Consider the following 24,364-nt stretch of genomic DNA (forward strand, 5'->3'; position numbering starts at 1 on the left):
TAAACCAACCCACCAAACAATTCCCATCCCCCAAACAGCCTGTCACAAAAGTAGTCTAAACCTTCCAGATTCCGTGAAATAAATACACTGACAGTATTTACACACTTCTACACTTTCTAAATAGAACTGCCCATCCCACAATAAAAAAAGCAACCATTTATTTCTAAATCAACGTATGCTAAGATTTTAAACACAAGGTTGATTACGTACAGCATGATGAAAAGTTACTCAACTTATTTCAAAGGAAAAGTAGTAACAATAAAAAGAGACTAGGAAAAGACAGCAAGTAGTGTAGGAAACTCAGTTTGCTACATAGCAAAAAATTTAAGCCCACCACAAATAACTGAAGTATAAAAGCCACAGATCCTAGTACATGCAATTCTTGAGATATGGAATATTCAGGATAATGTTTCTATCACGCACCTATTCTCAACAGATTTCTGTCAGGCAGATAGATACATATAAGAACTAGCAAAAAAATAAATTCAGAAATAAGATGCATCTTACATTAAGACTACATGCTGTTAGTAGGCCAAAAGAAAAGCAGCTGCCTCGGAACGTAGTAAGATTCTTGCAAAGTACCATCACTAGGCAAAGCACAATGAAACAACACAAACCTTTACTGGAAGTATGTACTGTGCTAAATAAAACTAAATTAGACACTGGTTCAGTCCAACTTATGTACCTCACGACCAACTCAAAAGGAAAAAAACCCAAAACCTTTACTACAGAGGAAACTAAGCCTTTCTGATTTCTTAACTCAAGAGAAAAGTTAAAAATTTTAGCCACTGAATATTTAGTCATACTCACTTTCCATATATGCCTTACGGAAAGACCTTTTACAGATTTACTTAAAAGAATATCTCCTGGGCATTAAAAGCCTTAGAAGAATTCCCACATTGTAAAATAACACACCGATAATCACAAAACATCTGATTTCTTTTTATGTTCAACAACTTGCACCAAAACACCAGTTTGCTGCATCACTACATTAAAAGACTGCACACCTGGATGAAGACATTGCAACGGTTAGAAAGATCTTCAGCAAACTTATCCATGCGTTGCTCCTTTGACAAGATAGATTCCATTTTTGTCATCCACGAGCTCACAAAAACATAATATGACTGCATATCTCTGGAAAAGGAAACAAAACACGTCGCTTGCTTCACAAAAGAGTATGAGGATTTTCTTTTCTCTTTCCAAAGCTTAAATTCTTACAAGGGAAATATGTTATATCTTCAAGTCCCCAAAATAGTAACTCGCCATTCCCAAAAGTATCAGAGCCTCATACTCATTTACACTTGAATTCTTTACAGGTAAGGATTAGTTACTCTGCCAATTATAACTGTACAAGCACACCCTGAAGAGTCAAAACCATCTATCTTTCAAGAGAATAAATGGCCCTCTTAGCAGTACGTATACTATGCTTCTTTAGATGACACTAGTAAATAAAACTCCCAGAAAATGCTTCTAAACACTAGACAAAAAAAGTCCTACACGTTATGTTAATTTTTTCCCTCCAAGTCTGGATTTCTGTCACATACATACATATACACACATAAATATAACTTGTCATTACATCAATGCCAGACTGGACTGCTCTTAAATAACGGCATTCTCCAGAAGTTATTCTGCTTGGATCACACTAGTTGTAATTAAATGTTTAACTAGAGTTCACTTTTAAAATTGCTATTTATTCCATGCTACAGAATTGTGCCAGTACAACAGTACTTATCGTAGCAGTTACAGCAGGAACTTATTTAGTTCATTGATTATGACACCAAAAAATACACTTTAAAGAGTACTCATATTTAAGGCAACAGTCCAATTATTAAAGGCAGTACAGAATTTGTAAGAAACCAAGAAAAAGTTACTGGCAGAATTCAAATCAGCAGATGCAAATCATCTGGATTTTATTGCAATATCCTTAAAACTGCACATCCAAGTCTTATGAGGAACAGGTGAGGGAACTCGGGTTGTTCAACCTAGAGAAAAGGAGGCCAAGGGGAGACCTTATTGCTCTCTACAACTGCCTGGAAGGAGATTGTAGCAAGGTGGGTATCGGTCTCTTCTCGAAAGTACAAGCAGTAGGACAACTGGGCCTCAAGTTGACAACAATAGGGAAATAGCCTCAAGTTGACAACTAAAAAAAATTTCAACTAGTTTTTAAACGCATTTTAGAAAGAACTTAGAGAATTGACCGGAAAACTACATGCAGAACACAAAACAAGAGAAGCGTTTTCAAATACAGATAATTTCAAAGACCATTAAACAAGCAATTAAAACAGTCATGAACAAAATAAATGCTTACAAAGAAAGTATCATCACCAAGCAAAGAAAAACTGCTCTATAAGCCTACTAGCGACTTACCTCCATAAACACATAGAAAGCATAGAGCCCTAATACAAAACAAAGCAGCTCAGGTTACTAGAGACTAGCTTATTTAAACAAAAAAACCCGAACAAAAACAAAAAAAAAGTTGAAAGTATGGAAATAAAGAACTGAAACAATCAAATATTTAGATTTGCCAGAAACATTGTTATTTTGGTGACATAACACACATTCTTCTGAAAGCATGACATGAAAGAAAGCTGTTTTGACCAACACTTTTTCAGCGACACTAACACACACATACTGCTGCAGCGCAGGAGAAAAGTTGCTTAACACCACTGAGCCACACTACACACACCAGTATGCTTATAAACTATTTGCCAAACAGCATCATGAAGCAGTATTTAGGAAGCTTACTTGGTAAGTGACTGTGCCTTCTGCTGTAGAAAGTTCTCCCTTTGTGTTTTAACTGTATGAATACTTTTCTTGTCCAGAAGTTTGGCAGCAGTTGGTATCTTCTGAATCAGGAAGTTGTCAGCAAACCAGATAATGTTAGCAGTTAATGTGATGGCTGGTACCTGGGGGTGTGGGTACAAAACAAAAAAAGGGGGGGAGGGGTGAAAATACTACAAAGTAGCAGTAAACGTAAGTAACTACAACAAGTACTATGCACCACGCATGTTTCTTATGCCTCTTTTGAACCCTAACACCCAATTCAGTTTATTTCTGCATACCTAGTTTCTACAAAGTATTAAATTAACGTGAAAAAAGGTTTCTCCCCTATAAACCCACTAAGGACACCAGAAGCAAAGTTATTACACTTTTGGTGATTTTAAACTGTATTAGAGAACTTAATAATTCCTTAATAGCACCTGATATGAAAAAAATTCCAATCACCTTTGGCCTTAGAGGTCTTTCAAAATACGTACTTACATCCAACGTCAAAACCTACAGCATTTATTCAGCCCCACAATACTCACAACTCAAACAATTATTTTTGTCTTCAGTGCCACCTTAATTTGAGAAGAAACATTTTTAAAAGGTAATTTCAAGTTATTTTATCTTGTGGACATGAGTCCACAGGTTTTAAACCATCTTTAAAAGAAAATGGAGGGGCGGGTATGGAATTCTGAAAAGTTGAAATATCTTAACTTTGCTTTCTGCCTTGTTTTGGTAAATCATGTGTTCTTTCTTTTCCCAAGTCTATGCTACACAACTAGAAAACTATCTACTTCATTACTGAAGATTTCCTCTCCCCCTTAATTACTGACAAAAGAATAAAGCATTCACCTTTTTGCAGACATCCAACAATGACTTGTAAAATTTCTTGTCTATGGTCCGAAAAATCTGAAAATGCAGTACAAAGAGGCCACAGATGCCTACATATTTATCTCTCTGGTCAATTTCTGAAGGTTCACCTGCAGAAACACACCGGTTTTAAGCCTACTCCCAGGCAAACAGTTTTAGAAACTGAAGCTGGCAGGAGAAGCATGAGCTTGCATTACCAAGTTTGGCTTCTACATTTGCAAAAGCTGTGCGAAGAATATAAGCAAATTCTTCGGCAAACGTGCTGTTCTTCGACACTGACACTCCACCATTTACAGAATCAAATTGTTGCTCTATACAGGCCTGAGCAAAAAGGGGAAAAAAAATAATAATTTTTGACCTTGAAAGAATACCGATTTTGTAAGAGAATAATACTGTAAGAGCACACTGATTTAAGACTAACCTGTAGTTAGTCCTAAACTTCACAACATAAATATTTTTAACTATGCTTAAATTATTTAAGTATAGTAACAGAAAACGTTAAAAACCTCTCTTACACATAATATTAAAAAAAACATTTTATTTACTTTACATTTCTATTAAGGGGGATTTTTAAAGAAACCGGATAGGTATTTGCATTACTACATTATAATATGTTACTAACTATCCATTAACTAAACAAGATTATCATGCAAGTTGCTTATAGCATAGGGTTCATGAGCCTGTAGCATAAAACCCTGCACCACTGGTAGCAGTTTAAAAAAAAATTACCAAACCCACACAACAGTCAACATATAATGAGGGTTTTGTACTAACGCAACATTAAAGAAACGTACAATGAAAAATGAATAGCTGGTAGTAACGTTTGAAAGAATAAATAATTAAGCACAGTTTGGCTATTCTACAAATTCCCTTTTGAAGGCTTTTACAGAACAAAACCTTTTTCCCTATGCCATTTAAGATGTAAGAACTGAGCAACAGTACTGTTGTTCAATTGACTCTGCTGTGACCAGGTTCAGCAATGCAGTCCTCTGCCTGCTATGCAACAACATCTGATTTCAGTGTCTCACATACAGGCTTATCTAAAAAAAGATGGCATCTTGTAGGAACCCATTTAAGTTAAATGTATCAAAAAAGTAACAGTCCTTCTCATCCCCCTGTTTTCTTGCATGTTTCAGGGGGATACACCACAGAAATAGTGGCTAATCTCAGCTACCTCTCTCATATGCTAGGAATGAGACAAAATATGTCACAAGGGGTCACACTTAACGTATTTTGCTATATATTTATGCTACGTAAGTCTGCCCACTATTAACATTTCTGGTGAAAAACAGACTCCCTGATAATACACAGTCCTCATGCCAAGTTGTCTGTGTTTCTTGACTGCTACCATTCAAAGCCTGGCACAGCTCTAGCACATGAGAAGAGCAAGGAAGGATCTTACAATAAAGCCTTTTTCCCCACCCCTGCCCTCAGGCCCCACGCACAGATCCAAGAGCCAAATTCACGTTATCACTGTATCTGGAGCAAAACAAAACAAATACAAATAAACCAACCATTTGAAAAAGACTGTCGCTTTAATGTAATAGTTTCCCCTGTCATACTGGGGAACATTAATTTTATTACCTGAAATATGATTCCATCAAGTAACTGGCATTCCAGTTTTAACAACAGCTTTTCAAACGGCTTCAGTTTATCTTCTTGAATCCCAAACTTAGAAGGGTTGTGATGGACAGATTTTAGCAGCCTACAGGAGTAGGTATGGAACACATACATACAAACATTTAATTAAAACACACCGACAGTTTTATCATATCCTGTACTATTTTGAGAACAGATTTTAACTGCCCATATCTGTGCCCAGCAGCAACTCCAAAATAAATAAAAAAAAACAAACCAAAACAAAACCCACTAGGACTGTATAAGGCATGTGCATTTGAATAACTCCCATTTATTTAGGTATTCAATGAAACAGTTATTGTACCACTAATTTAACTACCTTTAAAATTGTTGACTCTCTAGCTTTTAAGATAGAGTTCTTACTTAAATCTGTATGCCCAGCCCCATGATCAACAGAGATAGGGATAGTCTTAGACCAGTTCTGTATAAAATTAGATCTTACTGAATATATTTCAAACCCCACCAACTCTGTCAAGATGCTTACCGTGAATTGTAAATGTAACATTCAGCACTTTAAAAACTTACTGGTGATGCTGTAAGGACACAGTGGGAGCTTAGCCCTGCTCTTCATTAAGATTTCTGGAAAACGCTCGGGGCTACCAAAAATCCACGTTCCCACACTGACATTGTTGGCACAAACACATACACACATGCTGTTATCTTGTAGGGGTATTTTTCACACCTTCAGAGACACACCTCTTATACATGGTCCAGTGATCTTTCAGAGTGGCGTGATTGTCAATTATTTCATCCAGAGTGATTAAGACTGTGAGCAACTCTCCCAGATGCTCATACATTGCCTGTTTTAATTAGAAAAAAAAAAAAGAAAAAAGAAAAGGACGATAGTTATTGAAAAGTTTATTGCAGTCACGTGTGGCATATAAAATTTCAGTTCCCTTCAATATATTATCAGCCAACAAGACATCAGCTAGAGAGTTAAATCAGAGATTTCTTGGTTTGGTAGCTTTAAGATTTAGTATTTCCTGTAGTGACACAAGGAACATCAGTTTGCGTACAGGCATCACTAAGTTCACTGATCTATTTAACATTGAATGTAGGATTTTTCAAATTGTCTACATGCAGAAGTACATACTGCACACAGTAAGGGAGCATGCAAACACTTTTCAGCTAAGAAAGCTACAATATGACAGACATGGAGATGACAGACCTTTCCACATAAAATGCCAGAAAAAATAAAACCTTTAAAGGAGATTCCCGATTGAAAGTTGTACTCAAAACTCACTTTCTTGCTGCTTTTCTCAGGATTAATGATCAAGATTAACATATATTAACATAAGCAAAAGGGTTCCAAATTATTCCCACCTGAAAATGAACTCCAGATGTCTCTATAATGTTAGGTGCATTCCTGTAAATAAAATAAAAAATGTTAATGCCTTTTTGATCCTTAGAATGGAGCATATTTATGGATTCTGCATCACAGCGTGTTCTTTGGTTTTTGGGGTACATTTTTCTTCATTAAAATAGTAACTCCAGAAAACAAAAGAACCTCAAAATCTGATTAAAAGTATATGCTATGTGAAATGTGTATGCTATCATGAAATTTAATATTGCATTTTTAAATGTACAGCATGTGTGACTGGTTCAAACCACTGCTTGGATTCAGTGCACAGGTGTATTGGCAATTCCCAATTCAGTTATGCTAACAGCAAGTAGCCTTGATATGTACAGCCTTGTAGCCCAAAAGTACAAAATCACTTCACATATTTAATAAAATCCATGTCCAAGCTACACATCCAGCACCATACAGAAAGTCTAACAAACAAAACTGAGAAGAATGATGCTATCTTATCTGGGGTGGAGGGGAGGAATCAAGAGCCTTGCAGTTATATTCAGAGCTCAACTCAACAACTCTATTCAGAGCTAAACTCTCCTCAGTTTTCAGAGGAGCTAAACAAAACAGTCCTTACTAAGGCTCAACTTCAGGTGTTAAAACTATGGTTGTTCCATGAGAAATATATACTAACATTTACATATTTAAAATAGACTGTGGAAATTATCCGATTTTTAAGCTTCTAAAGCTACTGGTATCCACTGTATCAGTCAACAGGAGGAATCTTTCTTTCAAACATGGCAAGGATGAAAGACTAATCTTAATCGAAAAGACTAAGTGCCTCTGAAGCATCAATCCTATCAAAAAATGACAAAAAAAGAAACTCGCATCTCATTATATAGAAGCACTGCCTTTTCTGAAAATAAAACAGATCCACTTCTGTAACAGCTTATGAAGTCTAAACTTGCACAGCAAAACACTCTCCGTATCTCTAGACAACCATAGTCCAAAAATGAACATATCTTAGAGAGAACATTCATATTTTATGTATTTGCTTAACTACATAAAACCAATATAGTATTTTAGGGAATAATTACTTGTTGCTTGTATAGAGAACAGCCAACTGATGCACTACATTCACCACCACTTCGTAACACCGGGTAACAAAGCAAGACAGCTCCTGAAATACAAGAAAATAAAATGCATATGTATGTATAGACCTTCCTCATACATAAGCTGTCATGACACCCAAAAAACTGAACATAAATCACTGAGCTTGCAGCCCAAGCTCCAGCAATATCCCTAATCCAAGTCATTGGACAGACCTACAGCATGGTGGAAAAAATACTACTAACAGCTCCAAAAAAAGAATCTGGGACTAAGCTAAGAAGCTACTGAACACAAGCTTCCAGTACAACTTGGACTATTTATAGCATTGATTTAATTTATCAAAGACAGTAAGAAGTGACTTGACAACAGTGCCCAAGTACCTTCAGAGGAAATAGCCCTAATGGAAAAGGCTGTGCCTTTTCCCACTAGATTCAAGGGTCATGCTCTGGGAACTGGTGATAGCTGAATTCAAATTAGAAGTTAACACAGAAGCCTGTACCTACTGTGAGTGTGATAACCCACAGAATACTGCTTTAAAAAAAATAATAAAGGTAATACTTTTCAGAGGTATGCTTGACTAAAACAGAACTTAAGCTCAATTACATAGTACAAAATGAGTTAGAACAGGTCAACTCTGACCACATAAAGGACTACCTTAATATCTATACTGGATTTTAACAAGGTATTCCTTGAGCAACAGGATGAACAAATCTGAGTTGCCCTTAACTGCAATAATATTTGCTCATTATTGCACCCTAAAACCTCATCAGGGAAAAATCAGTGTGTGATGAGAAGAGCCAGTCAGCACACAGATGGCTTCATAACAGACAGCCCACACCGGCTAACCAGCCAGCATGCCATTCCTGCCAGAAGGCTGGCTAACAGCTGAACTCCATCTTCCTCTCCATCAAAAATAGATCTTATTTGGGCTTCTGCCTTCTATTAGTCACCAGTTTACACAAAACGTAAGTGTCATTACTTCTTATACTTGTATTGCTCTAATAAATGCAGCTGAAACAAGGCAACAGAATCCAGGGGAATGGATTAATAGACAAATGAGATCATGTTTCCTGGGGAAGGGGCAAGCAGCTGCCATTTCAAAACCTCCAGGAACTAGTCCAGTTTAATGGCACATGCACTTTAGCAGCTACATAACACAGACAAGATTGTAATTTTATTATCACTGTCTTCTGCAGGGTCAAGAGTATTTAACTAGTGTTTCACAGCATTATTTTTTTTAAAAAATGTTTTGACATAGCAAATTTGAGGCTGTTACACCTAGTTAATCAAGAAATCCCCAACTCAGAAGAGCCAATAAACCAACAATGGACTTCAGCTCTATGAAACCAACATTTCACCTCTTTTGTCATCTTCATTCATATTTTCATGAATGGCCCTTGAGGATCTGCTTATAACATTGACCAGAACAGCACTTCCAAGTCTATGGATATAGACTACTACACTGAGTGGGTTCAGGAGAATACAACAGTTGAAAAACAACAAACTCAATGAGGAAAAAGTTTTCCCCATAGCTTTATGAAAAGCAATACACACCTCTTAGCAGAGTAATACTCCCTCCAGGGCAACATCCTGCATCTCCCTTCTTTCCAAAGTTGCTCAATAATCAGCAAGCCATCCTAGCATGCTAAGCTGGCTACAAGCAATACTGCTATTTTTGTGTGCACTGTTTACCCTGCAACTATACACATCAGCATATACCCCATAAACAAACATAAACTTGTTATACAGAGCGGATTTGCAATGTACATAGATATCCATACAGCCAGTCACCCTGATGTCACCTTCCACCCAGATAGGGCATCTGTAGAGGGGAAAGGACCTGTATAATGTCTGGAAAACCACAAGTGTAAGTAGCCCTATTTCAGAATTAGTAAAATGTCTCAAACATCTGCTCAGAAAGAAATAGAGAATGAAGGATGAAACTGACAAACTGATAGGACAAAAAGCTTGAAAAATGGGGACACCTCAACCCCCACTCCTTCCAGATACCATGCCCAAGTGCAGCTGTTAGGGTAAAAGAGACTGAAAAACAGCTTCCTATACCATTCAGCCTACGGCTCAGTAAATGACTACTGCCATGCTACTATACAGCAAGAACAGGAATTTTAACCTTTGTTCAACTAGAATTTCTTTACATATTCTGGAAGCTTCCTGTATGTTCTCTACTTCAACACATACATTTTACTACAAGAAATATTGCATAAAAATAGGAACATTTTTGGGGACAGGACAGTCACTTAAGCTATGCTAAAGACAAAAAAAAATCCTACAGTAGACTGAAATCCAAAAGGACAGGAAATCCTTAGAACAAACACAGGTCCTGTTTTCATGTAAAAGGACCCTGATAACAACCAAACTGTGTAGGAGAGAAGTGTTCTTCCCTGAAAGTTTGAGTGAGGCACAAGCAATTTTTTTCTGGGGACATGTTTTAATTTTACTTTCTTCTACAAGCTAAAAAAAAAAAAAAAAAAAAGATGTATAAACAATTAATCCATTCCCAATTCCCAGTGTCCATGAAAACTAAAACTTGCTAATCAAAATTATAAAAACAGGTATCTTTACTATCAAATGAAACAACCTCAATTATCTTCTTACTGACATTTTCTTTCTAATATATTTAATCAACAATTAGACAAACTGTAATTTCCTCTCATTAGACTTCCAGAGTTTTAGACAAGCATAAAAAAACCCCAAAACAATGTGTGATACATCAGCTGGTTGTGACAGGTCTGCAGGCAAAACATAGTAACATATCAAATGACTGCAATGCCTTTCAGCAAGATGCAAGCAGGATACTGCAGATGGTTAAATCTACTTCGCAAGTAAAATCAAGATTAGAACTGCTGTCCAAAAAAATCAAAACATACCATACCTGCAAGAAAGAAACAAATCTTCCCATCTGTATTTGGCAATCTCCCTCCACCATGCTGGAATCTGTGGCTTAAAAGACAAAACACTTGTCACCGCTTTCAAAAGCCTGCGTTATACCTGTTAAATTACCATTGAAGCTTGCCCTCCAAGCCATTTCTTTGTCATACAAGTGGAACACAGTATTATAAGCATACTGATGGAGCTTTAAAAACTTTTTAATTTTGCTTTCCTAAGCTGGACTTATTTTTGAAGTTTCTTTCTCATATAAAGTTACATTGTTTATAAGTTAGATACAAAGCAGGGAGAGGGGAGTGGGAGTCTCAATCATCTGAAAAAAAAATAATACAAAATGGCATTATTTAAAGGCATATATATAATGTAACTTCATATAAAATTTTCCATTTTAAGAAGTTTCTGTGACAGTACTAGGTATTTGTATTGCAAGGAACATCCACTGGTAATTATTTATTGAAAGAATATACTACAAGATTAGTCAGACGAAAAAGTTGTGTAGCATATGATTTCCTCAAGAAACTGATTTTCTTTTTCCTACGTATCATCCTGTACAAAAAGAAACGGCTCACCACCATAGCTTCAAAGCACTTTGTATAACAAAGTACACTAACAGCACACTACGAAATACAGTAATATTGCCAATGCCAAACTGTTTCTGTCAGCTGGGGCAGTCGTAATACCACCGGACAAAACAGTCTTATTAATGCTCTACACCTGAAATTTTTTTACTGGGTCACTCTGAGCAAAAATGGATTACAATTGCAGGTTTAGCTGCTTAAGAACTGCAGGTAAACATACTGCTTCATAGAATATGTTCTTTTAGAGCGGTCACCAGAAAATAAAATAGAGTCTCCATACTTCTGTGAGATGGAGCTCTGGGACATTCTAAATGTTCCATGCTTCCCCTTTACACATTTTATGTAATGTTCATTATTTTAAATTTAAAAAAAAACTATCAACATTAACCATTTAAAGATGAGCCCTAGCCACTTCAGGGACAAGGTGGAAAAAAATGTTACTTTATACAGAGGGAAAAGGGCAGTAGAGTATTTAAGTTTCAGCCATCCTTCAGTCAGTAACTTTGCCAGCTGTTTTAAGTAAGCAAGCAAGCTTGCTGTTATCAAAGCAGGTGCTACAAGGAGGGATACGGAAGCAGAGAACAATTTCTGCATCTCTACCTAACTCACAGAAGGCTGACCTCTCAGCTCCTGCCATTCTCAATCATTCCCTGCAGACCATCCATCAGGAACAAACTGCTGCTGTAACACACTAATCTGCAACAGTCTGACTTTTTTCATGCTAGACACAGAGAACTTTTCAGGGATCCCCTAGTATCATTTTGGCAGCATATCACTTTCTTTTAAGATATTTAAAACCATGTCTGACAAGAAGTGAGAATCTGCTAAGAAAAAAAAACCCAAACCACACAACCCCACACTTCATATTCCTTAACTGAACCACAACAGTCATCTTATATAGCACTAAAAGAATGATAAACAGTGCCTAGCTCAAAGGTTTCATATTCCTCAATATGTCTGTCTCAGTCAAGGGTCTTGAAAAACTTTAAAAAAAAGCTCCTTTACAAGACTACTATGAAAAGGCCTTCCCTTCCTCTCAAATTTCTGAAATAGGAAACAAAGTTAGGTGTTACATCTCTAAACCCATTAACATATCCAGTCCTCAGGACCAAGATCTGCACTTATTCCCAGACTAAAGTCCTTTAAGGTGGAAGCTTAAGACCAGTCCTTCAGAGGAGTTGCTAATTTAACTTCATGACAAAACCCAGCTTTCACCTAAAGCGGGGTTTCATGATTTGCCAATTGAATCACTTATGCCCCTGTATTATGTCATGATCTAAATAGTAGTGCAAGTACTACTACCTGCACTTGACAGGCAGGTGACATTACTTATGCAATCATAGTTGTTCCAAGAGAAGCTGCAGTGTGTTAAAGTAGGCAGGACTTGGTCCAAGTTATTTGTTAATGGTTTCATTGTTTTATTACTATCAAACTGCAGATCTATTATTTTACTACAACCAATGTAAAATCTTGTCCCAGTAGAAAATAAATTGGTTTAGGGTGTATTTACATGTGAAAAACAGGTTTTCAACGTCATACTTTGAAAAATAGCTGCTAAAGTATATAAGCTGTATGTTATACATTTAATACAACCTCAACAGCCTGTACTCCCTACTTCTCATGTAAATAAGACTGCAATAAAACTTCCCGTTAATGTAACAATACATACTGCAGGTAATGGGGTTTTACAGATCAATCTTAGCATTACCTTAAGCTAACTCAGGACAATTACAGGACACTAAGATATATCCATATGAACACCGAATAATGGACTTTGTGGTTATCAGTCAAATATACAAATAAAGCATGTACCTGTATAATAAAATTACACTTATTGTAGCATTTAAGATAACCTGAAGCAACTATGTAAAACTACAAACTTTTACTGTAAAAGGGAGCTACTTACCTCCTTCTCCATAAAACAAGAGGCCATTATAAAATTTAGTTTCTGCCTAACAACAAAAGCAGAAATTTGTTTTTTAATAAAGAGGATATATGAAATCATGCTACAAAAGTTATTTAGACATATCTTGTTTCTTTACTGCTAAAGAATAAATCTATGTATCATGTGACAATCTGCAAACATTTTCATACATATTAACAAAAGACAGCTGAATTTACCTCATATTTTAACTTCTTGATTTCACAGCAAAGAGCAGCATACACAGTTATTACTTTGTTTAGAACCTAGATTCAAAGGGGGGGGGGGGGGGAAAACCACAGAGATTACAAATAGATTCACATTCAGAGGGCTTGGTTTTAGCTAGAATAATTCTATTTTGTTTTTTCTTTTAAGTATAAAGCATTTACCTTGTTTTCTGTCTTTATGAGCTCCAGCAGGGAAGACTGTTCATATGGCAAAAGCTAAAATAAAAGAAGAAAAAAAAAAACCAAAACCAAAAACAACCAAAACCAACAAACAAACAACTTTAGAAAATATTGGTCAAAAATACATTTATCCAACTAGGTAAGTATTCCACCCCCCGGTTTAATCTCAGATAGGGTCCGTAATAAAAGAGCAATAATTGCCCATTACAGGTAAGCTATGCTGCAGGAAACCTTCACTCTTCACATTTAGATGGAAATACCTTTCCTTTCACTCCAGGCAGAAAGGCAAATAACTAGGTACACTATACAGCATTTCCAACAATTTACTTACAAAACTTGGAAAGCAAAAGCATGGTTGTTATGGAGTATGTAGAAAGGAAACCTAAAACATCAATTAAGAATCCCAAATGCAGGAAACAGGATGCATACTGTATTATTTGTATACAGGCACTGACATTTTGTACTGAAGTCAGCCACGATATTGACTAGTTCATACATATCCAGCACTGTGATGGCCCTACACGTAATTTATTCCAATTATTCAGACAGATGCTTGCTAAAGAGTGCATCTTCAGCGCAGACAAGTTCCATATGGTAACAAAAGTGCTTTTAAATGACGTCTGCAAATTCAGAGAAAAACCATAATGTTCCACAGAGGACAGAGAACTTACGATCAAGGAAATAGCCACCTCTGGAGGACAGAAAATACTGTACCAAGGCCATTACGTCAAAAGACAACTATAAATACACACATAGTTTGCTCTACAGTTATACAACTATTCGTAAGCTCTTCTGGAACCCCAACACCCATAGGGAAGAAGTTTGCTGAAATTCGCCTTCCCAACACATGAAGAACTCTTAAGTTCCCTTAACTTCCACTAGTATCCAAAAGACTGGAAAAGAATAATATGAAAACAACTTCTCTTATGATACACACCAATTTTTTAATTATTTGATAATTAAAATACTACTGGATAGGTTTCTCAAACACAGAAGTCAAAATTTTAAGAGCACAAATGCATCAAGCTTTTACTTCTCAGGTTTTGAAGGGAAGGAGAAACTAGGAAAATAACAGTTGCAATGCATATGAAATATATGAAGACCTTTAATGCAATGGGATCAAGACTGAAGTCCCAAACATCTCCAACAGAGTCATCCAAAGCATCTTCAGTTCTCTTCAGCTGAGATGTATATTCCTCAAGAAATTTTCCGTAATTCTTCAACTGCACTTCAGCATGAATTTCTGAGAAATGATAACATTCGTACAGTTTTATAGACTGTTCAGTAAACTACAATTTCAAAAATTTATCACAAAAATATTTAACCTGTTGCTGTTTAGCTCCAGTACTGTATTCCTCATTTTGCTGCAGCATTTTTCCTTTAGACAATCACATCTTTAACATAAAGTTCTTATTTGTTTAAAAACAATCCTACAACTTAGTATCAGTTTAAAATAAATCCAAATACTACTTAAAGAATACCAAATATTTAAGTGGTTTGCAGAAAATTATTTTTTAAACATATATTTTCAAACTAAAATCTTAACAAACCTAATAATCACATAAAGATGCTGAGCAAAGAAACAACTGTAGAAATTAGAACAGATGATTCTACCCATCAGCTGAACCAGTACATAAACAATTATACTAGAACTTTGAGGCAAAGGGTCTAATCATTTAGCCTGAGCAGCAGCTGAATTAGTAGCAATCCTCCTACTCTTTCCCTGCTACCTCTCAGTAAGTTACTTAGGCATTACATGGGAAGTTTATGGCTTTTAATCATTCCCTCCACTTGCAAATTCACCATCTTCAAGCAGAACTTTTCTTCTGCTTGGCACCTGAATACTGAAATGCAGAGCTGTCCTGTTATCATTTGGGGCAAGTAGGTTCGAAAGGTAACATCCACCTAGTCAAACACCAAGAATAGTAGTATTAATTAGCAAAGAAAGTCTAAAGACAATCAGTGCACAAAAGTTTCATTCACTCTATCCTGATCTTTCGTCTTCCCACATTAAAACACTCCCCCCCTCCTCCCCAGATTATATACAATTACTGACTTAGTTGCATAATCTAAACTACAGAGTGAATGATTACAGCTCAAGCCTTCAATACTCAGTAAGGAAGCACAATCCTTTCTTGTGTGAAGACTAAGGTGTCTTCCCCATAATTAGATAACAAATCTAATAGCTTGTGACCTTCTGCTATTTGGCAAAAAAAGGATTACCTAAAAAAGTTAGAGAATGTAAGTCAGCCGAACAACTGAATTTTTTCTGAACAAGAATTCAATTCTCACATAGCTTTAGACACTCTCATTCCACATTTCAGGAAGCAGGCTGCTCTAGAAAGTTAAACACACTTAGATTCTTTTATTCTGCACATTTAACCTCTTACCCATCCACACTGCCAGTAACTGCCAAATGGTAGTTGACGGGTACTTCAGTGGGAGAGCACTGCCAAATCAATTATCACTTAGACATTTTTTGGAGAAAGAAAATATTTTACCGAGACACTGAACCGGGCATAAGGGGAAAAATTAGTATGGAAAAGATGAGGACTATGCACAGGTAGGCTGAGACTGAGAAGGCAAAATGACTGCAGTGAAGTTCTGTCTAATTCTAAGCTACTACTTTGAAGCCAGCAGCAATGCCAACCATAAGGGCACACAGACTGAAAAGCCTGTCCAAGAGGGTCGGTAAATTCTCCCACACCAAGTTCTGCATTAGTGCTGTTGGCCTCTACCTGTACCTGCAGCCTAGACAGTGCACAGGCACTGTCAAGATAAGGAGACTGAATTTCATGTAAATGGATAAGCAGCAAGTGAACAAAAAAAACCTCTCCATCAGCAGTATGCACTCCAGACACTGATGTGCAGCCCTTGAGTTGTATCATTGTATTATTCCATTCTACTAAATTCATCTCATCTTTCAAGTTCCTTCCAGTGCATCTTCTGGAAGCTCTGCTGCAGAAAACTAGTAAAACACTGATGGATGCAGAGCCCTGCAGAATGAAGTTTAACTAGCCACCATGTCAGCTTCAGTACTTTACTGCTAGAAAACGCAGAGTATAGAGACTTACCATTATAGAGTTATGCTGCAGTATACCCCTAATCCCATCTCCTCCCTTCACATAATAGACAAACTAAGCAGCAAAACTGATGGGAGATACTGGGGCTTTATCAGAAGAACAGAAGATTCCAAGTCATACAACAGTAGTAAATTAGCACTGCTGTTCAAATCAACTCCCCATGAAACAGGCAGCATTTCTCAAACAAAATCTTGCAGCAGTGCTGTGCTAGAGACCCACAAACCGTCCCCTTTCCAGCAGCCAAATGTTGGGTTTGAACAATGCTATAGCTCAACTTAACTGATGTTAAATATTTCCAATATGTAACTATTGTTAGCCATCAATTTGCCACCCTGTACTGATTATATACAAAATAAGAGACAAGCGTGGATAATTTCTCACTATTTTAGACAGACAAGAGAGTGAAAGCTTCTAGCTAGCCAGAGTCAGGTATGGCTGAACTGATTAAAAGAAGGACTTGGAGATGGGGGAAGATGCAGAAAAATTTTCCTAAACAAACTGGCTCACACAGAGAAAGAAAAAGAAATCACAGAAATCAGATAGTTTTTCTTTAGAGCAGCAGACATACTTCAAAGGGTAGAATGCATTTACAATAAGGTTTGATTTAGTTTCTCCTCAGGTGATAAAAACATTATAATTCGAACAATGAGAGAGATCTACTCAGCAGTACAGATTCCCCAACTCAATCTTCTTCCATAAAATGAGCAATATCAATAGTCAATGGACTTAATGCCACAGCAGGATTTGCAAGTGCCATGTCCATAAATACCTAAGACAGAAATGCAACAAACTTACTTAGTATCTTGTGTCCTCGGTTGAGGACATTATAATCACTAAAGGTTAGTGATATAGGTATAAAATGAAAGTAGACAGTAATAACAACAAAAAATGTTTTTCAAGTCACAGGATTTTTCTTTGGCTTTTCTCTAGGACAACACCGTGTGCTGTTCTCAACAGATCGGCCTGTTTGTTCACTGTCAAGATGGTGGTAACAAAGCATACTATGTCATGTAAAGTTCTCACAGCTGCACTTAATGTCATGGTCAAACTAGCAGAGATCTGGCATTTTCAGTAAAAGCTACATTTTCCATTCTACAGCTGGAGAACTGGTAAAAACCTTGGCTCTGGCCAGCTTCAGTTTCCACTGAAATCCAAATTAAATTACTATGGTATAAACAGTATCATCCCTTGGGATAACATTATATGTGAAACAGTTGGTCCATAAGTGACATATTTTCACAGCAACACCTGGTGTAATTATTTTGGCAGAGTTCAATTTACAGTGTGTATTACAGTGTGACAACCATACACATTCCCTGTTTAGAAAGTAGGTCACCTCCACAGGCTGAGAAAAGCGTGGATTTTGACGGGCACACAAACCCACTATCAAAGACTTCAGTATCACAAGGTCTTACTTAATTGTTTTTTAAAGGTGAAACTGCAAGTGACCACCCAACTCCGTGCCAGCAAACCTCTACCAATGGAAGCTGCAGATAACTAACTTATCCCGGTATGACTTCTCTGGCTAACTGAGGAAGCAATTGCAAAAATTTGTGAGCCACGAGAAATGATCAGGAAGGAAAGAAACACCGTCCCCACGACGAGAACCTCTGTTCCTCCTGCCTGGTTCGTGCAAGGGAAGGTCACACAAGACTGCCACCCCCCCCCCCACCCCCCACCCCTGCCACACCGGGGCACCGGAGGCGACCCCCCAGGGGGGGTAAAGGATGATGGGTTGGAAAAGCCCCTCTCCCACCCCAAACAATCCCCGACAACTTGGGTGGTAGCCGGAAAAAAGGCCACCACGGCACTCTACCCCCGCGGGCCCAACCGGAGGACGATGCGCGCGGGGCGGGCGGCCGGGGCAAGGGACGCGGCGAACACCCGGCTCCCCTCACCGGGCAGGGTCCGTGAGGGAAGCCGGGAGGGTGGCGCCGCTCAGCTCCCACGGCTGCCTCCTCCTCCCGCCCGTTCCCAGCGGGGATACAGCGACGTGAGGGGCCGGGAGGGGGCCGGGGCCGGGAGGGGACCAGGGTCTCCTCAGCCCGCGCCTCCCCCCACGCTGTAGCGGTTCCCGCCGCAGCCCCGCCGGCCTAGCGCTGGCGCTGGCCCCGGCCCTCCCGCCCCGCCTTCCGCCAGCGCTCACTCTGCGAGCCGTCGTCGAGGCGGTCGAATTCCCAGTCCGGGGACAGGGTCTCCAGCGCCATGACCAGCGCCCGGCAGCGGCTCCCCCTCCTCCCCTGACTCAGGCGCACGGGACTTCCTGCCCCGCCGCCGCGCCGCGCGCTGGGAAATGGAGGCGGAGGCGGGTGACGGGACTCCGGGGGGGGGGGGGAGAGGGGGCGGTGGGCGGCAGCGCCCCCGCCAGGACAGCCGCTGCGCTGCACCGCCCCTCCCGCCGCCCGCTCTGGCAGTTCCCTCACGGCGCGGCGGGCCCGGGCTGGAGCGCCGGTGCCGCCAAGTGCCGGCCCCACGGCGGAGTTCAGGGGGATTAACGCAGAGGCGGGGCCGGGAGGAGGCACGCACTGCTTCGGCCCCGTGGAGGCAGCTGCCGCGGGCGGTGGCGCTGCCGAGGTTCCTGCGGAGCGGACAGCGGCGCCTCAAAGGTGCGGTGGGGCAGGGGCGTCCCCGCTCTCCCCTTTCCTCTGACTCCTCTGCATCTGTTGATCCGATCCTTTCGGTGAGGCAGGGCCTGCCCCTGAGGGACCGGGGCTTCGTCGGTGAGGGAGGGCCTGCCCCTGAGGGACCGGGGCTTCGGGAGCTTTCCTCCATTTTCCCTGGTGTAGTGGGCCCCATCCCCCTCACACCGATTGCACACCTCTGTCACGGTGCCGAGAAGAGGCAAAGCTCTGCCGGGTGCAGTCGATCGTGTAACACACGGACACACACCCCCCTTTCTGACGGTGGAGGAGGGATAGGTGGGAGGACCTACTCCAGTCCGGGGGCAGGGTCTGGAGCTGAGGCAGTGCCCGGGGTGGCTGCAGCAGCAGCACCATCTCACCATCTCGCTGCCGTTTGTTGTCACACAGAGCCATGAAGCACTTACCTGCGTGCGGTCTGTCAATGATTTTTTTCCAGGGCCCGGATGGGTATATCAGAGAATAAAAATAGAAGTACTTTGGGTAACAAAAGAAGTACCCATTCGGGGCCATTAGCAATGACCACAGCAATTGCATTCCCTCCGGAGAATCTGTAGCATCAGCAGAAAAGGAAATGGCTTCAAAAGCAGTGTCACCAGCAGTGCCAGTGGGGAAAGAGCAACAAAAATAGCAACTCCCGTAAGAAATGTATCAGTAAGTGCAGGATTGATACCGACAGAGTTCAAATTAAATGTACACACGCTTTAGCTATTGTAACTTTGAACACTCAGGATGTCAAGGATGGAATTTTGTAACAGGAACTTTTGTAAAAGGAACTTATCTTAGAAAATGGCCATATAGACTTTAGCGATTAAGAAAGACCAGGATACTTACAGAATACCTACAAAGCATCTGGCGAGAATAACAGTTGTGGGGTATCCTGGAATTAACTTCAAAATGAGTAGGGGCACCCACTCAAATGACTACCGACGTCCACCTCAGACCCCCCCATGCATGTGTAGTATAGTTTTACAACATTAGCAATATGTTAATATACTGGATAGGGGTGGTCAATGTGAGGTGTATGCCAAACTAACAGATTATGTAAATTTGAGTGTATAAATAATGCTAAGCTTTCTGTCTAAGTTTGCACTTTGTTTGGGGAACTTCCCTCGAGTGTCCGATTCTGCACACAATTGGATAAAGCAATGTCTTCTTCCTAAATGTAGTCTTTTCTGCATTTCAGTAGCTCAGGAAAAACGATAACAGGATCATCCATAAAAGCTAATTCTATAATGCAGCAGGTCTGAAAACAGCACCTGTTACAACTGTTTTCTGATTAAATGGAATCCATCCCTTGGAATCTACTGACTTTAAAAGTTTTTAAGGAAGAAACCTTCTAAAGAAGGTTGGCAGGTTTATTGTTGATGAAGTTTTACCTGTTAAAAACGCATTCCAAGACGCCAGTCTGGGTCTGGCAAAGAAGAGATCAAATTTAGTTTTGTGTGAAATGACATAAACAATGTTTGGAATAACTGGAATATTTTTAAGGGAGAGATGTCAGCTTTGGTAAAGGCTGTCAAATAATCATAATAAAAATATGTCTTCTCTACTTATTGGCTCCTGTGCAAGTTTAAGATGTTCATATTGGGGCTTTTCATTCCCTAGAAATTTAATTGTGCGGGACATTAACAGCTGGCAGTGAACACAAGTGCCTCAAAGGAGATGTTAAGCCCACAAAATGAAACCACAATTTATGCTAGACATTAAAGATTGCATTCTGTCTACAGACATGCAGATGCAGCTTTCATTTGCCTCAGTAGAGCTACTATACATTTATTCAAAGCCAACATGTCTTCCAGTTCTGAAAACCAAAACAATATAAATTTTTTTTCTACAAACCATATATGCTTTCTTTGCAACAAATATTGTTTCTTTCTGCTATGGAAGACTACACATACACAGAGGCTTTCAGACTACTTAAAAAGTAGTCACCAGGCTTTTTGTTACCTGCCTCAGAAAAACTTGATCTTGAAATCTGCAGGATGATACAAGAAGGAAACTTGTAGAACTGGCACTTGGTAGGGCCCTCCCTTCCCCACATTGGAATTGAATTTGTAAAGAGTGAAATATACTGTAGGGTTGGTTATTACAAGGTTGTGAGATCCTCAAAACTGCATGCAAGGTAACCCAACTGGTTGGTCGATACAGTAGCCAAAGCAGAGTGCATTGTGATCCCCACAGCATAAACTGACATAGACCTTATTTTTAATATAGGAAAAGCAAATTATTTTAAAAGAAAATGTATTGAAGTGTGCCTTTTTAGAAAATGAGCAGGAGACTCTTATACTGGAAAAAGCACAATTAGACTGTAGGAAGTACACCAGCCAAATTTTATGCTGCCATTCACGATGCAGTTGCTTGAACGACATACTAGCAGATTTTCCTTCGGCTCACTGGGTGGCAGTGTTTTGTTGCTTACACTGAAGTTATTTAGGTCAATTCCGGATGCTCCTAGAATTCCTATTTCGTCTGAAAATCTGATTTAGATTTTATCTTGAAGCTGACTGTTTTATAGTGACAGCAAGACTAGGTCAGCTTTGATTGATGACAGGGGAGTTAGAACTAGATGATCTTTAAGGTCCCTTCCAACTTAACTGTTCTATGATTCTGTGATGTTTTCTGTGCTGTTTTACCAGTGAATGGCTTTATGCTGTTTGCTCGTGTGAAATTATCGACATTTTATAAGCATAATTTCTGAAAGCTGAGTGGCACTCATGGCTTCCATTTGTACCAGAAAGCTTTTATTTGATACAGCTTCATTTGTTTGCTAATTGCTAAGATTGCTCAAATATCTGTTAGTATCTTCAGGTAATACAGTAGTCAGAAAAATCCCTAGACTCTGTTTAGAACAGTGATTTTTGGTAAGCAGAATATTACTGAACACAGGCATAGTTGATAAAAAAAAAATTCTTTCGACCAGACCGAAATGATCATGAAAGTAAAATTTCATATTGGACTTTCACATGAACCGAGTGAAATGTGAACGTAAAGGTGTTCCAGCTGAAATTACTTGTTACACTTGGGTAGGTGAGAGAAAAAAGTCCAAAATGTAGTAGAGTTAATATAGTAGTATGACCATTTTATTTGTAGAGTGAAGTGGCTAGGTATCTATGGATTCATAAATCAACAGGAGCTTGATCCTATGAGGTATTAAAAATCTTTTCCTTTAAAGTTATCCCAGTTGGAAATATCATTCAACACTGGACAATACAGTTACCTGGTATTTTTAAACAGTAGTTTTATGATGTTTGAAAGCTGATGGAAAAGTTTAACATAGCATTCAAACAGGAACCATTTTATTTAAAAAAAAATAAAAAATGGTGAAAATCATCCAGAGCAAAAACTGCTTCTCATGTATACAGGCAAAGTTCCACCAAAACTGATAGAATTGTAGTTACTTATAGGAGAAAGAAATTGGTTTGCTGGATCTGCAGGAAACCAACTATACTATACATTCCTTGTCTGTGGAACACTTAATGCTCAGCACTCTGAATATTTTAAATAAAATAAAGTTCTAGGTTTTGTGGTTAAGATTCCCAGAAAGGAGTTACAATCTGGGATTTTCTCTTCTCAACTCTGTTCCACAAAGATAATGTTAACTTTTGCAGAAGTAGTTTCTATTCTATTGTATGGAATCTGAGAGACTTCCATTTATGCATATGAGTAAGGCATCTTGCACATAGTTCTTTCTACTGGTTAAACTGGTAAAAATATTCCCTTTCCTCATCAAATATATGCCTCCTTTCAGTTACTAAGAAAAATGAATTGCCAAGCATAAGGTCTTAAATAGTTGTCTATATGGCAGAAAATCTGTATCAGTAGGTTATGAAAGCTTTACTTTGATGTGGGTGTCTGGCCTGAAAGGAAGTTAAGACCCAGTGGGAAAAAAAACCACAAACAATCAACCAAACAAGTTTTAAATATAATTGTTGCAGAGATAAAGCAAGAAACAACTTTCCTATGAAATCTTGTTTCAACAAGTAGAAAACATGAAAAGTTTCTGTTGTATAAAATTTTAGTTGAAACTTGTCATATGATTAACATTGTTAGGAAATAACCAGTACAAAGCTTTACTTTATTTTTTCTAATTACTCTATCTTAAAAACTGGGTGAACTCTAAAGTACTCCTGAAGAATTTGAGTCTGAACTACGACCAAATCTTTATTCATCATGAAAAGCCCCATCAAGGCTGATTTCCAGTGACAAAAAGCCTATGCAGTGCTAATTTAGTTGATTACTGAATCCCAGGGCATGATTTTCAAAAGAAAGCAAATCCTAGAAGAGTCCAAGCAGTTTCCCAAGCACTTCAGTATCTGCACGTACTTGGAGCCTTGTGGGACACAGCCTTCCCTTATGTTCTTTCCAAGTCTTGATATCTTCAAAGGCACTGAGTAACTTCTGCTTCACAGGAATCCACCAGGATTTATAATGTTCAGCTGGATTAGGTCTTGCATTTGTTCTGTACGTGTCTGCACATACAAACACATTTTGCTTTGTGAGCATGCTATTGAACAAGCATGTTTACCTCCTGAATAGTTTTTGTATACATATCCCCCTATCTGTTTTTGCAACTTGCTGACATACATCTCTGGAAAATTAGGGAACAGAAAGGGGAAAGGCCATGCTGGGAAGCTTACTATGGATAATTGCAGAGTTTTTTCAAAGCTAAACATTGGCTTTAGGAAACAATGACCAGAACTGGAAGAAAAAATGAAAAGAGAAAATTTAATGTATAAAATGTGCTCCAAACCAACTGGATAAATTTACACTGATACTGCTGGAGCTGGGTTTTCTTCCCAGATTAACAAGAAACTTTGATAATTTGAAAGGTACTTTTCTGATCAGTATACAGAAATCAGTGGGGAATACTTTATGTCACTTTTTCCAAACAACATATAGCCCCGAGGAATGTGTTATAACCATTATGGTATTTTAACACTGATGCTGGAGTTGATTATGTCACCTACTGCTTACTCTCAGACAGACAGGTCAACCTAATAATTTTCTGTATCACAAAAAATGTACAATTTGAATTCACTGCAAATGTTTACACTGATCCTTGAAATTCTAAATAGCCAATTTGTTAAGTGGTCGTTAAAACCCATACATATGAATCATCACTCTGATGATAAGGAAGAAGCTGAAAGT

At 38.7% G+C, this 24,364-nt stretch overlaps 2 protein-coding genes across 2 annotated transcripts in view; one reads left to right on the forward strand and one right to left on the reverse strand.

Moving 5' to 3' along the window:
- Positions 1-18,874, reverse strand: part of WASHC4 (WASH complex subunit 4) — a 40,563-nt gene extending 21,689 nt beyond the window's left edge. The window contains exons 1-14 of the mRNA XM_055808313.1: positions 18,721-18,874; positions 14,595-14,734; positions 13,474-13,527; positions 13,285-13,350; positions 13,070-13,115; positions 10,572-10,639; positions 7,666-7,748; positions 6,601-6,643; positions 5,974-6,077; positions 5,224-5,344; positions 3,837-3,960; positions 3,622-3,749; positions 2,749-2,909; positions 1,008-1,134 (exon numbers count right to left, since the gene is read on the reverse strand). Coding sequence (XP_055664288.1) covers positions 1,008-1,134; positions 2,749-2,909; positions 3,622-3,749; positions 3,837-3,960; positions 5,224-5,344; positions 5,974-6,077; positions 6,601-6,643; positions 7,666-7,748; positions 10,572-10,639; positions 13,070-13,115; positions 13,285-13,350; positions 13,474-13,527; positions 14,595-14,734; positions 18,721-18,781 — 1,326 coding nt within the window. The 5' untranslated portion in view covers positions 18,782-18,874. The remainder of the gene's footprint in view (positions 1-1,007; positions 1,135-2,748; positions 2,910-3,621; positions 3,750-3,836; positions 3,961-5,223; positions 5,345-5,973; positions 6,078-6,600; positions 6,644-7,665; positions 7,749-10,571; positions 10,640-13,069; positions 13,116-13,284; positions 13,351-13,473; positions 13,528-14,594; positions 14,735-18,720) is intronic.
- A 115-nt stretch (positions 18,875-18,989) lies between these two features.
- The window catches only part of ALDH1L2 (aldehyde dehydrogenase 1 family member L2), a 42,125-nt gene continuing 36,750 nt past the window's right edge, over positions 18,990-24,364 (forward strand). The window contains exon 1 of the mRNA XM_027784048.2: positions 18,990-19,180. The gene's annotated coding sequence lies outside the window, so the exon portion shown is untranslated. The remainder of the gene's footprint in view (positions 19,181-24,364) is intronic.

The sequence above is a fragment of the Falco peregrinus genome, chromosome 6 (assembly GCF_023634155.1).
Source record: "Falco peregrinus isolate bFalPer1 chromosome 6, bFalPer1.pri, whole genome shotgun sequence".
In the NCBI taxonomy this organism is placed as follows: Eukaryota; Metazoa; Chordata; class Aves; order Falconiformes; family Falconidae; genus Falco; species Falco peregrinus.